Here is a 20,056-nt window from a genome sequence, read left to right as displayed (position 1 = left end):
AGTTTAATTATTCTTTTTTATCCTTCTTTTTAACTTGTTTTCCAAGTCAGTTGTTTTCACTGAGATACCCTATATTTTCTTCTATTTTTTTAGCCATCAAACTTAGCCTCTCAGTATTTCTTATTGCATCATAGAGGCACTGACTTCTATTTGGCCTACCCAAATTTAGGGAGTGTTGCCTAGGCAAGAGTTTGAATCTCTTGTGTCAGTCTATTTATTGCCTTTCCATTCCTTTCTTCCCTAGCTCTCATTTCTTTTTCAATTTTTTTCCACAAGTGCTTTCATTCCACTTAAAAATATTTTTAAACTTTTTTTAAACTCTTGTTTCATTGCATCTAAAAATTCTAATTGAATTTGTGTTCAAGCTGTGTTTTTCTCTGAGCCATTGCTTGTAGATATTTGGAGTCATTCTCTTCTGTGTTTTTGTATTGATTGTCCTGGCCACAATAATAGTTTGTTAAAGTGGAATTCTTATTTTGTTTGTCCACCCCTTCAGCTCAGTTCCTGACTTTGAATTTGATATTAGGAATGAGCTGGTCCTTTTACTGTTGTCTTGAAGAACTGAGTGTTATGTTAGCCCAGGATCTCAGGGACAGATGGGAAACGTGAGATCACTCACTACTGGAGTAATCAACTACTTGCTGCTCTCTCCTTCCATCACGTCTTCTCTCCCTTCCTTCTTTGCTCCCCACTAGCTCTTCAAGTTCCTGGGTCTGCCCTTATGAACCAACTAGAAAGTTCTGTTGGTTCAAAGTGGCTTCCCTTTGGTTTGGGATTCCTGCCTTGGTTATTTTTCTGCAGGCTGGATAAGATGATGAGAGTGAGCTTCTGTTTTGAATCTTACAACTGAGTCACATTGCTCTTGTTACTGCTGGCTTCTGAATTCTGTCTTTTTTGGTATGCAGCCTAGGACCCAAGGCAGGTGCCTGCGGAAGAAGGTGCCTCTTTTTAGTTCACCCTGGATCTGTGATTCAGAACAAGATAGTAAGCAACAAAGCTACCAGTTGGCACCTGTCCCCATTGAAATGTCCCAGCATTGGTCCAAAGGTGCGAATTTATGGGTCTGAGACCTCCTCTTGCCTTGATGCACAGCATTTAATGTTCCACTCAAGACATGCTTCTAGCCTAACCCAGTCCCTGGCATTCCAAATCTTCTGCCTGTATTCCTGGATTGCGCTGGAATGAGCAAAGGGCTTTCTGTGCCTTTTTCTAGATTCCCTCATAGGATTTAGTCTGGTGCATTTTCTAGATCTGATGGCAAAAGTTGTGACCAGGACCCAAAACACTGCTTCCTACCACCATATTGACTCCAACTCTCTAAACTCTCTCTCTCTTTTTTTTCCCTTTTTTTAAAATTACTTTTTATTGACAGAACCCATGCCTGGATAATTTTTTACAAAATTATCCCTTGCACTCGCTTCTGTTCCGATTTTTTCCCTCCCTCCCTCCACCCCCTCCCCAGATGGCAAGCAGTCCTATACATGTTAAATAGGTTACAGTATATCCTAGATACAATATATGTGTGCAGAACCAAACAGTTCTCTTGTTGCACAGGGAGAATTGGATTCAGAAGGTATAAATAACCGGGGAAGAAAAACAAAAATGCAAGCAGTTTATATTCATTTCCCAGTGTTCTTTCTTTGGGTGTAACTGCTTCTGTCCATCCTTGATCAATTGAAACTGAGTTAGATCTCTTTGTCGAAGAAATCCAGTTCCATCAGAATACATCCTCATACAGTATTGTTGTTGAGGTATATAATGATCTCCTGGTTCTGCTCATTTCACTTAGCATCAGTTCATGTAAGTCTCACCAGTCCTCTCTGTATTCATCCTGCTGGTCATTTCTTACAGAACAATAATATTCCATAACATTCACATACCACAATTTACTCAACCATTCTCCAATTGATGGGCATCCTTTCATTTTCCAGCTTCTAGACACTACAAACAGGGCTGCCACAAACATTTTGGCAGTCCCTTTCCCTTCTTTAGTATCTCTTTGGGATATAAGCCCAGTAGAAACACTGCTGGATCAAAGGATATGCACAGTTTGATAACTTTTTGAGCATAGTTCCAAATTGCTCTCCAGAATGGCTGGATGTGTTCACAATTCCACCAACAATGTATCAGTGTCCCTGTTTTCCCACATCCCCTCCAACATTCCGCATTATCTTTCCCTGTCATTCTAGCCAATCTGACAGGTGTGTAGTGGTATCTCAGAGTTGTCTTAATTTGCATTTCTCTGATTAATAATGATTTGGAGCATATTTTCATATGGCTATAAATAGTTTTAATTTCTTCATCTGAGAATTGTCTGTTCATATCCTTTGACCATTTATCAATTGGAGAATGGCTTGATTTCTTATAAATTAGAGTCAATTCTCTATATATTTTGGAAATGAGATCCTTTGACTGTAAAAATATTTTCCCAGTTTATTGTTTCTCTTCTAATCTTGTCTGCATTTGTTTTGTTTGTACAAAAACTTTTTAATTTGATATAATCAAAATTTTCTATTTTGCGGTCAATAGTGGTCTCTAGTTCTTCTTTGGTCATAAATCCCTTCCTCTTCCACAGGTCTGACAGGTAAACTATTCTATGCTCTTCCAATTTATTTATAATCTCATTCTTTATGCCTAGGTCATGAACCCATTTTGACCTTATCTTGGTGTACGGTGTTAAGTGTGGGTCAATGCCTTGTTTCTGCCATACTAATTTCCAATTTTCCCAGCAATTTTTGTCAAATAATGTGTTCTTATCCCCAAAACTGGGGTCTTTGGGTTTGTCAAACACTAGATTATTAAAGTTATTGGCTGTTTTGTCCTTTGAACCTAACCTATTCCATTGATCAACTAGTCTATTTCTTAGCCAATACCAGATGGTTTTAGTCACCGCTGCTTTATAATATAATTTTAGATCTGGTCTTCATTTGATTTTTTTTTTCATTAATTCCCTTGAAATTCTTGACCTTTTGTTTTTCCATATGAATTTTGTTGTTATTTTTTCTAGGTCATCAAAATAGTTTTTTGGGAGTCTGATTGGTATAGCGCTAAATAAATAGATTAGTTTAGGTAGTATTGTCTTCTTTATTTTATTTGCTTGCCCAATCCAAGAGCATTTAATATTTTTCCAGTTGGTTAGATCAGACTTAATTTGTGTGGAAAGTGTTTTGTAGTTTTGCTGATAAAGTTTCAGATTTTCCCTTGGCAGATAGATTCCTAAATATTTTATACAATCAGTAGTTACTTTAAATGGAATTTCTTTTTGTAACTCTAACTGTTGGGTTTTGTTAGTGATACATAAGAATGCTGATGACTTATGTGGGTTAACTCTCTTTATAACTTCTATGTACTGGTTCTACTTCTGTACTCTAGGGCTAGAAAGAGCAAATCCACTCCCTCTTCTATGTCATAGCCCTTCGATGCTTGAAGACAGCTATTCCTTTCTCCTCTAAGTCTTCTTTTCTCCAAGATAAACAATTTAATCAAATGTTCTTCATGTCCCATGGCCTTTATTCCCTTTACCTTCTTGGTCCCTGTCCTCAAGTGCATTCAGGCTTCTCACTAGCATTTCTAAAATATCGTACCCAGAAGAAGAGAGATTTTAGATGTGGGAGCAGTTCATCATAACAATTGACATTTCTCTAGTACTTCAAGATGGCAAAGTGCTTTCTATACATTATCTCATCGGAGCCTGACAGCAATACTGTGAGGTAGGTCCCACAGATATTATTATTCTTATTTTACAGATGACAAAATAAGCTTAGAAAGATTAATTAATTGGTCCCTGATCACCCAGTTACTAAAAGTCCTAAGTGCGATTTGAAACTGGGTTGAGCGGGTCCCAGAACAACTTTGCATGTTATCCTTGTATATTATTTGTAGAAGCAGCATCTTATATTGACCTTGCTGTTTTTGAAATCCTCAAGGTCTTTTTCAGATTAATTAATTTTGATCCTGTGCTTATACAGTTGTTTTTTTTTAAAGAATCCAAGATTAGGACTTCCCATTTGTTTCTATTACTATAAAACATTTCAGTCCTTTGAAGTTTTTCAGATCCATATTATTAACATAATATTTGATTTTATATCTTTTGCAAATTTGACAAACATAAAATCTATGTTTTCATTCAAGGCACTGATAAAAATGCTTCACAAAACAGGTTAAAGGAAAGAAATCCACCATTATCTATCTCTCTCTCTCTCTCTGTCTCTGTCTCTCCCTTCACTAAAGGCATCCCAAAGGCTTTTGAAAGAAAGGAAGGAATGGAGGAAGGGAGGGAGGAAGAAAGGGAAGGAGGGAACAAGGAAGGAAAAGAGGGAAGGAGAGAAGGAAGGAAAGAAACATTTATAAAATGCCTACTATGTTCCAGGCACTATGTTATATCTTTCCAAATATTATCATTTGATCTTCACAACCATCTTGGGAAATAGATGCTATTATTATCCCCACTTCCCAGTTGAGAAAACTGAGGCAAAGATTAATTGGCTTGTCTAGGAGAATACTATTTATAAGTGTGTGAGGCTTGATTTAACTCGGGTATCCCTGACTCCAGGCCCAGTACTCTATCTGCTGTCCCATCTAGCTGCCTATAAGAAACCTCCTCTCTGAATCCTATTCATTTGTCAATATCTGTTTCAAGCACCCTTTGTGCTTTTGTGATTTTGTGTACCCTGACCTTCCTGAAATTGTTCCACATTTTGTTCCATCATAATGATTTCTTCCACCTTTGTAATTTCTGTGGTATTCATTATCCCTCTCATTTGTCGTTTACTGCCCAGCTTATCAGCTAACTTTTCTCTGTGCCAGTGTACTGTGATATGCATTAAACTTTTTTTTTTTTTTTTTTTTTTTTTTTGCTGAGGCAATTGGGGTTAAGTGACTTGCCCAGGGTCACACAGCCAGGAAATATTAAGTGTCTAAGATAGATTTGAACTCAGGTCCTCCTGAATTCAGGACTGGTGCTCTATCCACTGCTCCACCTAGCTGCCTCTTCCATTAGACTTTAAGCACCTTTTGGGCAGGGACTTTGTCTTATACTTTATATTTGGCATAGTACTTATCATGATGCTCTACATAGAAGTGATATTCTATATACATTTATTATTTGGCTGATAAATATCTTCCTTCTACTTCTTTCATGATACCATAGAAAAAGCACTGATTTTAGAGTCAGAAGACCTAGATTGAAATTCTGATTCTGTTCCTACCTGTATAATCTTGAAAATACCATTTAACATCTCCAGTTTTCAGTTTCCTTATCTATGAATTGAATCACACAGCATCCAAGATGACTTCCACCTCTAAATTAGTGATTCAATGATCCTCTTCTCGCTCTCTTCTTCTCATATGATTTCCATGTTTTCCATCTGCCAAGTCACATTCATCCTTGATTTCAAATCCACTACAAAGTCCAGTTGTCTACAGGGATGGAAATGATTGAACTATTCATGAAAACTGAAGCAAAAGCAACATTGATTAGGAGAGAGTGAATGATGTTTGATCAGTTTTTCCTTCTCTGAAACCACTATGTTTGAAAATAGTAACCATTTACTTATGTGTGTTCTATCCTATACATATGCTGAAGTCACATAAGGGTCACCATTCAGTCATCTGCTGAACAAACACCTGGGTATGATTGACCCTAGCAGGATTTGACACATAGCCATCATCATGCAAGGAACAATTGTGTCTAATCGCTCATTATCCCTCCTCCTTCCCCTTTCCAAGGGTGCTCAGTAATATTGATGACGACTATTGGCACTGAGGCGTCAATCCCACACTGGGCAGTGCAGTAAGTGATATGTACTTACGTAGCAGGCAACAGCTGTTGATTTTGTTCTGGGTATTTGAGCAACAGAACTGTGGCTTGAGTGTTTATAATGTCACATTGGAAATTCCCAGGATCGTAATGTCTGTGTTTTCCTGATGGACACATTTCCCTTCAAAGAATATCAAGCAGGACGCATCTCCAATAATTTGCTGCTGCTGCTGCTTCTATGGTTGCTTTTTAATTCAGGATTCTGGAAAGTGAGATTTTCCATTGAAATCCTTTAACAAGAACCTAGAAGTAACTGATGGGCTACTAGAGAACTTCAGGGGATTGTTTGTTCTGCACAAATTCTAAAGATTGAAACAGGGTAATGCAGTTCATTCATGTGCATAACTTACTGACAAAAAAGCTAATTAATAATGTGCTTGTCAGGCTAGAGTAGATTAGTATGTTTTTAGGGAACATGTAGTGCATGACTGAGCCCTGCTCTTGGAATCAAGCACATCTGCATTCCCCTTTATTAAACTTGTGGCTACAGAGAAATCACTTAGAATATCTGGTCCTCACTTTTCCCATTTATAAAATGAAGGTAATAGTATTTCTACTACCTATTTCTCAGGGTTGTGATAAGAAAAACTCTTAGGGAAATCAAGCCCCTTAAGGAGTATGAGCAGTGGTTATATATTGTCTTTTCTATAAGAGAATCCACATCCTTTTGTTCTTAAGTTTATATCTGATTCTTGGGGTTTAGCTAAGTGACCCTTAGATACAGCATCTGGCATCAGTAGCTACCTCAGAAAATTACCAGCAGCTACCCAGAAAATTATCAGAAAATTGCCCAGTGACACTGGGCAAGTCACTTAATCCCAATTGCCTTCAACACACACACACACACACACACACACACACACACACACACACACACACCAAAAAAAAAAAAAAAAAAAAAAATTACATCTGGTTCCCAGCTCAGGGCTCTCATAATAAAGAAAGAGAATTTCCTTTAGGACTATAAAAGTGGGTTGTTAGACACTTTGACTTAAAGCATTTACTGGGCTTTCAGAATATCAGCTATTAAAGAGTCAAAGTCCTTATCTGCAGTCCTTTGCCCCTAGCTTCCTCAAGGCTATAGCAGGCAATGCACAGAATGATAAAAGAGTGGGACAGGTGTGCTTGGCGTGTTTATTTGAGAGAATTACTGGAGTTCTCTTGTAAAATGTTTCCAGTCTCTAGTATACTGAAATGGAATGAGAGAATATGAGTGGGCTTTGGCTTTCCTTCAGGACCCCTCGAGAAATGTCTTCTAGGGAGTTTCCATAGCTGAACTCAGGAAGGCAGTCTACAATCATGCTGAATGTGAGACTGAAGGTACTTCTGTTATAATAAATCAAAGAAGATAGTGATTTCCCTCCAAAGAGCTTGTATTTCTCTGGAAACGGACAATGAATTGGGCAGTGAAGAAGTTGTCCAGTAGGTGGCTGGCATTCTCTAGTCTAGAAATAGCCCACTTTTCCTTTTCAATTGTTCTATTGAACAGTTTTGCTGGTGAGAGCTATCACGTGCACTCTCTCCTGCCTATAGGATCCGAGGTTTTCCAAAAGCAGTTTCTTTTCCTCACTTTAAACCTGTCTTTTTTAAAGTCAGTGAGACGGAGGGGAATGAAAGCAGCATTCAAAAGTTCTGGCAAATTGCAATCAGGCAAACTCAGGCTAGTGCTTAACCTGGAAAAGCGTACAGAAGAGATAAACTAACCAGATTGAATTCTGAGTATGTTCTCTCTCTCTCTCTCTTTTTCCTAATTCGGGCTTTCTTCAGAATTTTATTTTATTTTTATTTTTGACAAACTTACAAATTGATCTGCTTGGTTAGATGAATCTGAAGAACAGAACAGATTCAGGATCAAAAGCCTGGCTGGTATGTCTCGAATGTCATGGTATGTGAGGATTCTTGCCTAGTGATGTTTTTATTAAAGAAGATAAATTGTCCAGCATAAAACTTAGCCTCTCTTGCAACCAACGGCTGGACTACAACAATTTCTTCTTAAGCAGTATCTAAGAGCACACTTGGGTGGCTTAAATAATGGTACCAAAGGAATGCTTTCTTATGGATTTGGAAGAAGACTTTATTAGTTGCAACTTCTCTAACTACAGTGAAAACTTCTCTCTGAGGAATGACTGGTTGAACCCAGGATTCTTGTATATCATCCCAGTTGTGTATGGGCTTATTATTCTGATCGGACTGGTTGGCAATATTACCCTGATCAAGATCTTTTGCACGGTCAAATCTATGAGAAATGTGCCTAACTTGTTCATCTCCAGCCTGGCTTTGGGAGACTTGCTTCTGCTCATCACATGTGCCCCTGTGGATGCTAGCAGGTATCTGGCAGACAGGTGGCTTTTTGGCAGAATTGGTTGTAAACTGATCCCCTTCATCCAGCTCACTTCAGTTGGGGTATCAGTCTTTACACTCACAGCTCTCTCTGCAGACAGGTAAGTACCATGTTGGAAATCCAATATTACTTTTCAATTTTGGTGCTTTTGCTAACTGTTCCCATCTCCCTGTAATATCGACTTTGCTGTGTTCATACTGTTTCCAGGGCCTGAGCTTGGTGACAATTGGACTATCTTTTCAAGGTTTAATTCTGGAAGTTTGTTGGTAAGAGGTTTCCAAGGAATAAGTAATGGGGTAAATCAGGAGGAGAATCAAGTAAATATCCTGTCTTCCAAAGGATATTTGAAATAGAAGAGAGAGAGACAGAGAGAGAGACAGAAAGAGAGAGAGAGACAGAGAGAGACAGAAAGAGAGAGAGACAGAGAGAGACCGAGACAGAGACAGAGACAGCGACAGAGAGACACACAGAGAGACAGAGAGAGAGAGGTGCATTTAACAATAGGTTGAACAGATATATGTCATTCCTTTTAATCTCCCTCCCTCTCCAAGTAAAACTAATCAATCCTGACACAGGTTACATTTTAGACAAAATAATCCTCCAAACTACATAATGTATAAAAGGAAAATATTATTCTTAGGGAAAACTAAAAAGGATGAGTTGGTTTTGTGTCCTTTCATTTCCAATATATACTTTTAAATAAAGCTAAGAACACAGATAAACTAGATCTCTGAATTCATTTCTTCTGGACAGCTTGACTTTTTCTCATGGCTAAATTCCAGGGTGAGTTTGGATAGACTGGATAGTTTGCACAGTGAGATCTGCTATGTGGATATCTTTGTAGTGAAACTTCATACAAGGTTACATATTTGAAAAAGGGTTATACAAGTTTAATCTATCTTGAAGAGGAGACTTTGCACCTGTTTGGGAAGGGAATTGATGCAGCTCTCTTTTTGTTACTCATTTATTGTTTGCTGTGCAAAACCGAAGGGAAGGAAAGGAAACAGAACAAAAAGTATAATCACCCTGAGCTGATCTCCAGGGTTTCAAACGATGGCAAACTTTGTCATCAGCAGAAATGAGATAGCCTTTCAAATGTGTCTTGAGGTCAAAAAAGAGAAGCAGTAGGAGTACAGAATGTGGAATGTGCCTAAGTTTACCAGGACACCATGTCACCCTCCCTGTGTGCCTAAGGGAGAAACTCCATTTTTCACAGTGTATGAATGCTTCCCTCTATCTTTAAACACTTTTTGGAAACTCCAGTCAGGTTAACCACTGAGAGTATCACTAGCATGGCAGTTATGGTAAACAGTGTGCCATGAATTTCACAGTATATTCTCAAATTAAGAAACTAACTTAAAGGAGTTTTTGTAAAAAAAAAAAAAAAAAAAAAAAAAAAGTGGTTTAATCAATTAGCTAAATTCAATTCTTCCTGACCCCATTTGGTTTTTTTTTTTTTTTTGGCAAAAATACTGGAGTGGTTCGCCATTTCTTTCCCCAGCTTATTTTACAGATAGGGAAACTGAGGCAAACAAGGATTAAATCACTTGCCCAGTGTCACACAGGTAGTAAATATCTAAAGCTGGATTTGAATTCAGATTCTCTTGATTACAGGCTAGAATCTCTATCCACTGCATTAACTAGTTGCCTGGTAAGGCAGTTAATGGAGATTATTTACAGAGTAAATATTTTGAAATTTTATTTCCACACCACACTGCTTCCATTCCAGAGATCATCCCTGTTTGCCATCTTCTCTCTGCTCTTCCAACCCTGGATTCTATCTCTGGGACTCAGGGCTAATACAGGTGAGTTTTCATGTTATCTCACCTGGAACCAGGTACCTATAACACGTCTTGGCTACCTACACACCATGTTGCTTTCCCTTTTTTTTTTTTTTTTTTCAGCTCCCTTGCAAATCATCCCTTATTAAATGTCAGCTCCTTGAGGGCAGGCACTGCCTTATTTAGTCAGATTTATATCCCAGTGCTTGGCACAATGTTTTTCCTAAACTGCTATTTAGTTAACTAGCTAGTTACATTTGATTAGCAGTTCTTAATGGGGAACATAACACCCTATCCTTACAAAACCTCAGTACCTCACAAATACTAAATACTATGTTGAGTCAAGTGATTTGTTCACACAAGCAGAAAATGGTAGCTTCATAATTAGAATTTTGGTCTTCAAACTTTTTAACTCAGTGCTTTTTCTATTATTTTGTATTATCTCCATCTCCCAGAACCCCTAGTTTCCTCTAAAGCTTTTCAAATGCCACATATTTAAAATGATTTTTATCAGTGGCTAGCTTCCCTCCCCCCTAATAAATTCTATTGAACTTATTTATATATGTATGCACATACATGAAGGGTAGCTAGGCAACACAGTGAAAAGAACACTAGACTTGGAATCAAGAAGATTCCATCTTCCTGAGTTTAAATCCAGTCCCAGACAATTAACTGCGTGATCCTAGGCAAGTCACTCAACCTTGTTTGCCTCAACTAGTAGTTTGCTACTAGTCTCCTAATATTTCATATTATTTGGCTTTGCATCATGGGAATTAAATTAGCTCCCATAGAGAAGATTCTAAGGATATACCGATGTAATCTTTCACAAAGTTCAATTTCAGACAGTGTTTAGTTAGTGCCTAATATTGGCAAAATACTGTGGTAGAAAATGGGAAAAAAACCAAAGATTTTATAAAATAAAATTTTATAACACATAGCTTTCAAGAAGCTTACACTCTAAATTAAGCATATGTGACACATATATGACATGAATAGCAGTCTTAACAATGTAACATTTTAATGTTTGCAAAGTGTTTTACTTCCATAATCTCATTTGACCTTCAGAACAACTCTGTGAGATAAATGGTTATTAGTATCCTTATGTTATACTTGAGGAAATGAGACTGAGAAATGTTATGTGTTTTACTTAGAAAGTATCTGATTAGGATTTGAATTTCTCTCTTCCTACTCTAGATCCTGAACTCAGCAAAGTGGTACTTGATAACTTCTGTGTGTAAACCACATTCTATATAAGACCCAAAAAGAAAAATGATTGTCACTAACCAGAAGGACTGGCAAAAGTTTATTAGAGGGGGATGCACTTAATTAACCTTATTGGACAATTAGGATTTTAACAAATGGAAATGGAGTAGGAAATATTCTAGGACTATGGAAAAAATATGAGCAAAGGTATGAAGGCTGGAATACATTGGGCACTGCAGAAGGTAACAAGTAGTTAATATATAGTGAGACAGATAAAAGGGCTTTACATTGTGAAAGACCTAAGATCCCAAGATAATTATCGTGTAGCTAGTTTGCATGTACTTTTATACATACATGTTTGTCTTCCCTAATATAATGTAAGTTGCTTAAGGAAAGGGAATGTTTCATTTTTGTCTGTGCTTAGCAAAGTATCAAGCACATAGTAGGTACTTTATAATGCTTGTTGGTTCATTAATATTGAATTTTGTTTTCTAGACAATATAAAGCTATTGAAGATTACATTTTATGATTGTAGATGATTAGATTTGATTATTATTCTGTATATCACGATAATTATTCTGGCAGTAATATAAAGGCTAGATTGTAGTAAGGGAACAGATGAAGCAGGAGGCCTGTTTTTAAATTTTTTTTTTCAATTCAATTTCATTTTATTTTCAGTTCCAAATTTCCTTCTCCCCTCTCTTTTCCCTTTTACCTATTAAGAAAGCAAGAAAAACAAAATCCATTACAAATATATATAGTCATGTAAGACACATTTCAGCCTTGGTCACATTAAGAAGAAAAGAAAAGAAAATTTGTGCTCTGAGTTCATCAAGTCTCTTTCTGAAGGCAGGTAGTACTTTTATTATACCTTCTTTAGAATTATGGTGGGTCAATGTGAAATCTTTCACAGTTGACTAGATTTATAATTTTGCTATTATGGTATAAATTATTGTCCTTGTTCTGATCAGTTCATTTTTGTATCAGTTCACACAAGTTTCCCCGATTTTTGTGAAATAATGCTTTCATCATTTCTTACCACACAGTAGCATCCTATCACAATCATATGCCAAAATCTGCTCAGTCATTCTCAAATTGATGGGTATCTCTTCAGTTTCTAATTCTTTGTCACCACAAAAAAAGAGATGCTACAAATAATTTTGTATATATGTATCCTTTTCCTTTTCTTTTGATCTCTTTGGGCTATGGACCTAGTGGTGATATTTTGGGGTCAAAGGGTATGTATAGTTTAATAGCTTTGGGGACATAGTTCCAAATTACTTTACAGAATGGTTTAAATAATTCATAGCCCCATCAACATTGCATTGTTTTCCCACATTCTTTCCAGAATTTGTCATTTTCTTTTTTTTTAATCTTAGCTAATCTGATCAGTGTGAGGTGACATCTTACAGTTGTTTTAAACTATATTTCTCTAATTATTCGTAATTTAGAGCACTTTTTTCACATGGCTATTGATAACTCTCAGGAAGCCCATTAAGAATCTAATGTATTAGTCCAGGTTTTGATAGACAAAAAAATGAGGATCTGAATTAAAGAGATGGAGTGACACATCGTAGAAAAGAAAAGACACATGAGAGATTGCGAAGACAGAAATGGCAGGTCTCAACAAGTGATTAGATATTAGATATGGGAATTAGGAATGTGAGTGACTGAATGGTTTCAGTAACAAAAAATAAGAAAGATGATAAGTTAGCAGAGAAAAATAATTTCATTTTGAACTTAAGTCTAAGTTGCTCTTGCATGGAGTTGGTAGTTTATGATGTAGAGAAGTCAGAATGCGATAAATATAACTAGGAACCAACTACATATTGGTAATGGTTGATATGTCAGTAAATAGGCTCATGAAGGTAGAGAGTTTGGACTGAAGATCTGAGAATAAGACCTTGGAAAAAAGATCAACATTAATTTGGCAGAGGAAGGATGGTTAAAAAGATAGGAGACCCTGGAGAATGATGTCTCAAAAAACAAGGGAGAAGAGAATATTCAAAACTCCTAGGGGGTATCAAAGGTTTTAAAAGATACAACCAACAAGCACTTATTAAGGGAATACATTGTGCCAGATACTGTGTAGTATCTTGAAGATAAAAATACAAAGAATGAAATAATCCTTATTCTCAAAGGGTTTACTTTTAATAGGAGTACTGAAGAAAGAGCTTTGAATTTGATGATAATAGGTCACGATTTCTTTTTTATTTTTAAATTTTGCACTTACATATGAAAATTAATATTTCCATGTACAAATCAGAATAGGAAAAAAGCTGTATATGAAACAGGTATCTTCAAAATACTGTTTGCTTTTCTTTCTTTAAAACAGCATATAAAATTTCAATATGATTTTCAAAGCTGTCTTGATTGTATTTCCTTCTAAATATCCTTCTGTTTTCTTCTATCCATTTTCTTTTAAATACTCATGTCCTTTTTGTTGGGGGAGGGGGAGAGAAGGAAACAATACTATTGCTACTCTCTTTTTATTCCTCTAAATGTCCCTCCCTTAATTAAAAAAACAAAAACAAAAACAACACTTATAATAAATAAGCACAAACAAAATTAATTCTCTAATGATCACACCGGGATAACTAGATGACCAATAGATAGAGCACTGGGTTTGAAATCAGGAACACTCATCTTCTTGAGTTCAAATCCAGCCTCAGACACTCACTAGTTGTGTGACCATGGGCAAGTAACTTAACTTTGTTTGCCTTGGTTTCCTCATCTATAAAATGATCTGGAGAAAGAAATGGGAAATCACTCCAATGTCTTTTCCAAGAAAACCCCAAATGAGGTCACAAAGAGTCAGACATGACTGAAAAAACTCAACAACAAGCACAATGGCCACATCCAAAAAGAATATGCTTTGTTCTGTACCTTTCTGTCTGGAGGTGGGTTTTGTTATCAATTCTCTGAAGTTGTGCTAAAAATAAGTTGTGACTGGTCATTAAATTGGTTGAAGTTCTTAAGTCTTTGAAAGTTGTTTTTCTTTAAAATGTTAATTCATAATAATTTTTTCTGTTTATGCTTATTTTGCTTGTCTTCAGTTGAGATGAGTCTTCCCAGTTTTCTTTGAAACCATCCCTTTAACCATTTTTTTGGCATAGTATTACATTATAGCCCATAATCTGTCAAGCCATTCTCCAATTGATGGGCACCCACTTAGTTTCTAGTTCTTTGTCCCTGTAAAAAATGTAAGTAAATCTTTTTGTCTGTATACATCCTTTTCCTCCTTATTTCATTTCATTGACATTATAAGCCTAGTAGTAGCATTGTTTAAAGGGTATACATAGATTAATGACTTCTGGAACATAGTTCTAAAATTCCTTTTCAGAGCTGACAAATTCACAATATACATATGTATTGTACGTATATTTGTTCCATAATTTCAACTCTTTTATACTCCTCACCTCCTCATCAGCTGTCATCTGTTGGAATCTTTACAAATTGTTAAGTCATTAGAGTTGATAGAGACAATAATTATCTAATTTAGCATGGTTCAGTATCATTGATCAGATCTTACAAGGACATGTTTTGGGCCACAACTTGAAACAGATATCTCATATTAAACCCTGAAATCTCCCAAACGTGTGAACTCCAACGAGTAAAGATATGAACACAAGCATTATATCAATTAGTTCTACTTAGTACCTTGTTTCAGGTTCTGGCCCAAAACATCTCCTTGTAAGATCAGATCAATAATCTATCAACTCTAATGAATTAGCAGTTTGTAAAGATTCCAACAGTCATCTATGCACATTTGATTGCATTTCTCTAATAATGATTTAGAGCATTTTTAATATAAATGCTAAAGTTTTATTGTTTATTTTTTTCTTGTGAGAATGATCTGTTCATTTTCTTTTCTCATCTATTGGAGAATTACAGAGAGAACAGTTTCAGAATAATGATGTTGAGAGAAAATAAATTTCCAAGGACTAAGGTGTGAGTGGGCGGTGAGATCATAATAAGCATGAATCACTTTGCAAAAATCCTTCTATTATAAAATTATTTCCATCAGGGTTGTATGCATACTTGTACCAACATGGAGTACTTGTCAGTGCTCCAAGGACATAGTCTATGAGTATTATCCTTAAAAGAATTAATGGGGCTTATAAATATTTTCTACTGGCATGCACACACACACACACACACACACACATACACACACATACACACACACACACACACACTCTTGGAGAATCTGGCTCATGATATTTTTAAAAACACATAAACAAACTTTATTATTTGTTAGAACCATTTTTTAACTCTTAGGAATTTAACCAGATGCTTTTTTCTAAGCCTGAATTAGTCATACATCTATATCATGAGAATTAAGGAACCTAATAGTAAGAGCACTGATTTTACTCAGAAGATCTTGGGTCAAATATTATCTCTGACATTTGTTTATGGGTCTTGGTATGTGAAATGGAGATAAAGTGAAGAACTTCTAAGAACATTTAAATTCTTTTTCTATATTTTTATTTTTCATTATTTCTATGTCTCTGTGACCTGCATAAGTATGTTGTGTATTAGCCAATGTTTACTAAAACTTTAGATATATTTACTTAACCTGAAATGATGACATTTATTCAATGCCATCAATATTTAGACTATTAGTTGAATGTTGTTAGTTTAGTAATCTAAATTTTGAAGGTCTGTTGGCACCCATGTCTAACATTCAATTAAGGGGAGAGGGCACCTATTTTCTTAATGCTCTCCAACCTATGATGTAATCCTTTGTAACCAAACCTATAAAAACTGTATATCTTTGCTAAATCTTTAGCCCTTCTACCGTAAGCTTTCTCTCTTTCCCTCCTCATGGTGAAATTGCTCATTCTCATGAGAATTTATTATTAAACAACAACCTTTCTGCTTTTTACTTCAAGAAGTCTCTGAGTAGTCATTTTGGGTAAGGGTCTTCTAGATCCCTCACATTGGGTAACTCATTCAGTCTCCATTGGCCTCAGTTTTCTCATCCGTAAAATGAGGGATTAGACCAGATGGCTTTTGAAGTCCCATCCAGCTCTAAATCTACAAACCTATTAAGTCTCTGTTGTTCAGTCATGTCTGACTCATCCCGATTCCATTTGAGATTTTCTTGGCAAAGATATTGTAATGGTTTGGTATTTCTGAAATAAGTTCATTTTATGGATGAGGAAACTGAGGCAAACAGAATTAAGTGACTTGCCCAAGATCATAAAACTAGTAAGTGTCTGAGTCCAGATTTGAACTCAAGTCCAACTGACTCCAGGGCTGGTAAAACAGAAATTTACTATGCCTCCTCACTGCTCTTATTGTCTCTTTATTTCCTTCCCTATATTTTTCAAAACTCCAAAACACCAAAAACCACATGTTAAAGCAAATTGATTTTACATTCCTGTCTTCTCTGAAGTTTAATTTTTCAACTAATTAAGTCCTAAGTTTAGCACTTAATAATAACATAGGAAAATATGAGAACTATACAAAAGTATATGGACGTATATGTTATTAATATGTTAACATTCATTTTCCAGCCAGATTTTAAGCTCTTTGAATGCAAGGATCATTTTACATTCTTCTTTATTTCCCATGGTATTCAAATATATTATTCAACACATAACAAAAACTTGATGAATATTTTTTGATTCATTGATGACTCTGTCAATAAATGGTAGCATAAAATTCTATCCATCTTTCCATTCTCAGTCTTAATGAAATAAGAAAAGCAGTGATCCTAAAAGATAAAATAGTCTGGTTGCATAAAGTTAAAAATCAGTTGTCTACTTACTTATCTACTAGATACCAAGAACTGTGCTAAGCACTGGGGATACCAAGAAAGACAAAAAATCATGTCCTGCCCTTATGGAGCTCATAATCTAATAAGGGAGACAACAGTCTCCCTTATATATATATATAGTATAAGAAGGAAGGCACTGGAATTAAGAGGGTTTAGAAAAGGCTGCCTCTAGAAGATTGGATTTTATTTGGGACTTAAAGGAAACAAAGGAAGCCAGTAGGCAGAGAAAACAAAACAAAACAAAACAAAACAAAACAAAACGTTCCAGACATGGGAAAATGCTTCGAGCAGAGTCAGCCTACCATGGAACTCAGAGAGCCTCAGTCAGATAAGCTTGACTTTCAAGTCCACTCCTGAAATACACTGAGAAGTCACATAATCTCTAGGAAAATGCTCTAAGCTTATAAATTGCTGAATTATGTTGGTAAAGGGAATGTCACACATTAATGAAGCCATAGGTCCAGAACTTCCTCTTTCCTTCTATCCCCCCAAATGGGGGGAAAAAAAACAAACCTTTTTTTCCCCCTTACATTCTTTTATTTATTTATTTTAATTAATATCCTGATGATAACATCTTTTTCCCTACTCTTACGAGGCTTCCTTCATAGACATACACCCCTTATTTTTTTTAACCCCAAGAAATCCACGAATTTTAATTTTTTAAAAAGTTGAAATCCGGTATCAGGCAAAGATTTAGATTCTAATCTTGATTCTGATACTCTAGTAGTATGAACTTAGGTATATCTCTTGATTTCTCCAAGTCTCAAGGTTCTTATCTGTAAAATGAGATTATTGTATTTCACAATCAGCCTTAAAATGCTAAGTAGAAAGGGTTTTGTAAATCTTAAAAGTGAGCTGTTTTTGTTTCTAAACTGTTAACTTTTTCTCTCTCAATTAAAGAAGAGGAGAGATAGTGCTATTATGTAAAAAAGTTCCAGAGATATAATTTTGATAATTAATCACTTTGTTAAGTATGACAAATAATTAATAGAAGGTTGGTCATTTGAATCATAGCAGCCTATTGATGCTTTTATACTTTTGGTAGAGGATGTTCCCAACAGTTGATAATCATCTCTGCTAATCAAGGAGAAGAATGAATATTATAATGAGAGGTGGACATATTCCAATGAGGGCTGGAGGACATGACTTTGATTTTATCACTCTTTTTCTCAGATCACCCCAACCTAGGGCCAGTCTAGACAAGGGATCTACTCCCAAACCAAGCCTGAGTAGAACTAGTTTTCCCATTTGGGTGGAGGTGGACAAGATTAAGTAAAATGTTAAACCCAAACTCACTATTAGATCTATTACTCATTCAGGGGCTGATTTAACCTAATAGAGAATGAAGAAATAGGAAAGGAAAAAATCCTGGATCTCCCCAATAGTAACTGATTACTTATTGTGTATCTATTTGGTAGCAGACACCATGCAAGATATTATACCATTTATGCTCTGCCATGGGAAAAGCCCATTCCAGCCTTGGAGGCCTTGATTTCTGCTCTCCCAGATTTCCCTCTTCAAGAACTTGGATGTTTATTTTATAGAATCTTATGTGATCAATTAATGATTACTCCTGCCAGTTTATGTGATTGTGCAGTGGTAAAACATGAAAACTTCAGGGCAATACCTGAATTATGAAAAATTCACTACAGCAAGTGCTAAAAGTCCCAAAGGCTTTTTTAAAGGAACTTCACAGTTGCCTCTACATCCATTACACACTGATTGGGATTATAAATTCTCTTGGTAGTATTTATATTAGGATCAGTGCTTGAGTTGAGAGTTTATTTTCTTCTCCTTTTATAATTTGTTTTGATCTGTAATGATTAATAATATCAACATTTCCAACTATCTGCTTGAGTTGGAAGGCATTGTACTGTTGTGAAAGGAAAGTCAGATGATTCTATATGAAAGTCAGATGATCTTCCTTCCTATATCAGTTTTGCTATCGATGGGGTGTCATCTTTAGTCCTCAGTTTTCTCACCTTAAAAATAAAAATTTGGGCTAAATGATTTCTAAGGTCCCTTCTACCTTGAAATTTTATGATCCAAATATTTTTGTTATGTTAGTCTATGGAGACTTCCTCATGGGTACTGCGTCTATGATTTATTAGAGGCCTCCAAATGAATGTATCTTGCTACTTGGATTTCTTGCAGACATGAATAATTGATGGAGGACATGTGGCTTTACAAAAAGGGGGAGATCACTAGGGGTCTATGCTGATCTGCATGCATTCACATGGCACTGGACTTAAAATCTATAGAGCTGTGTCTGAATTTCATCCCAGTCACTTACAAACTGCCTCAGTTTTCTCATCTACAAAATAGAAATATTACATTCCCCAGTTCTTTTGTTATTGTGAAGAAAGTCTTTTATAAAACTTGAAAGAATGTACAAATATGAGCAATTACTATTACAATTATTTCTCTATAAAGATATCTACTAAAATAGCAGTATACACTTTCTACTTACAATGAGAAAGAGTTAATCAAATGTGACCAGAGCCCCTGCTCAATTCTTGCAGTCTGACAGTGAGAATGAAGAGAAACTCTCATCATGGACTCTAAATCAAGTCGATTTTAATTCTTCAAAAAGCTCCTCTCTATGGAAATATGTGTATGTGCACACACACACACACACACACACACACACACACACACACACCTCTCAAGTCTACTTAAGGTTCTGCAAGAAATTTTTTGTTAGTGACCCTACCATTAAATATTAACTTTGCATATATTGAAAATACTATATGTATTTTTTCATCAGAAATAGACTTAATTTCCCCTATGGCTCCAAAATTTCTTTGACAAGACAATAATACTCTCATGCCTTTCAGTCCAGAATTTCATCTTTATATCTCTTGAAACATATATTTTTATAATTCTAATTTTCTTTGGGTAGCTTGTAAAATGCTAATGTAACACGTGGTTTATATTCACAATAATGCCAAAAAATAAATATGACAAGCATTATTATGCCTATTTTATAGATCACGAAACTTAGACTCAAGTGAGTCCAAGTAACAGATTGTGAGCTGAAATTTTCTGACTCTAAAGTCAGTATTATTATTTTTTAAATTTTATTAATTTTTTTTTATTATAGCTTTTTACATACAAAACATAGGCAT

General features: G+C 35.7%; 1 protein-coding gene across 1 annotated transcript in view; it reads left to right on the top strand.

Annotated features, from left to right (window-relative positions):
- The first annotated feature begins 7,625 nt into the window (after positions 1–7,625).
- GRPR (gastrin releasing peptide receptor) overlaps positions 7,626–20,056 on the top strand; it is a 51,647-nt gene continuing 39,216 nt past the window's right edge. Inside the window, exon 1 of the mRNA XM_051984451.1 lies at positions 7,626–8,259. Within this exon, the coding sequence (XP_051840411.1) occupies positions 7,850–8,259 (410 nt within the window). The 5' untranslated portion in view covers positions 7,626–7,849. The remainder of the gene's footprint in view (positions 8,260–20,056) is intronic.

Source organism: Antechinus flavipes, chromosome 3 (genome assembly GCF_016432865.1).
Source record: "Antechinus flavipes isolate AdamAnt ecotype Samford, QLD, Australia chromosome 3, AdamAnt_v2, whole genome shotgun sequence".
NCBI classification, from domain to species: Eukaryota; Metazoa; Chordata; class Mammalia; order Dasyuromorphia; family Dasyuridae; genus Antechinus; species Antechinus flavipes.
This window is presented reverse-complemented; position numbering and strand designations above follow the sequence as displayed.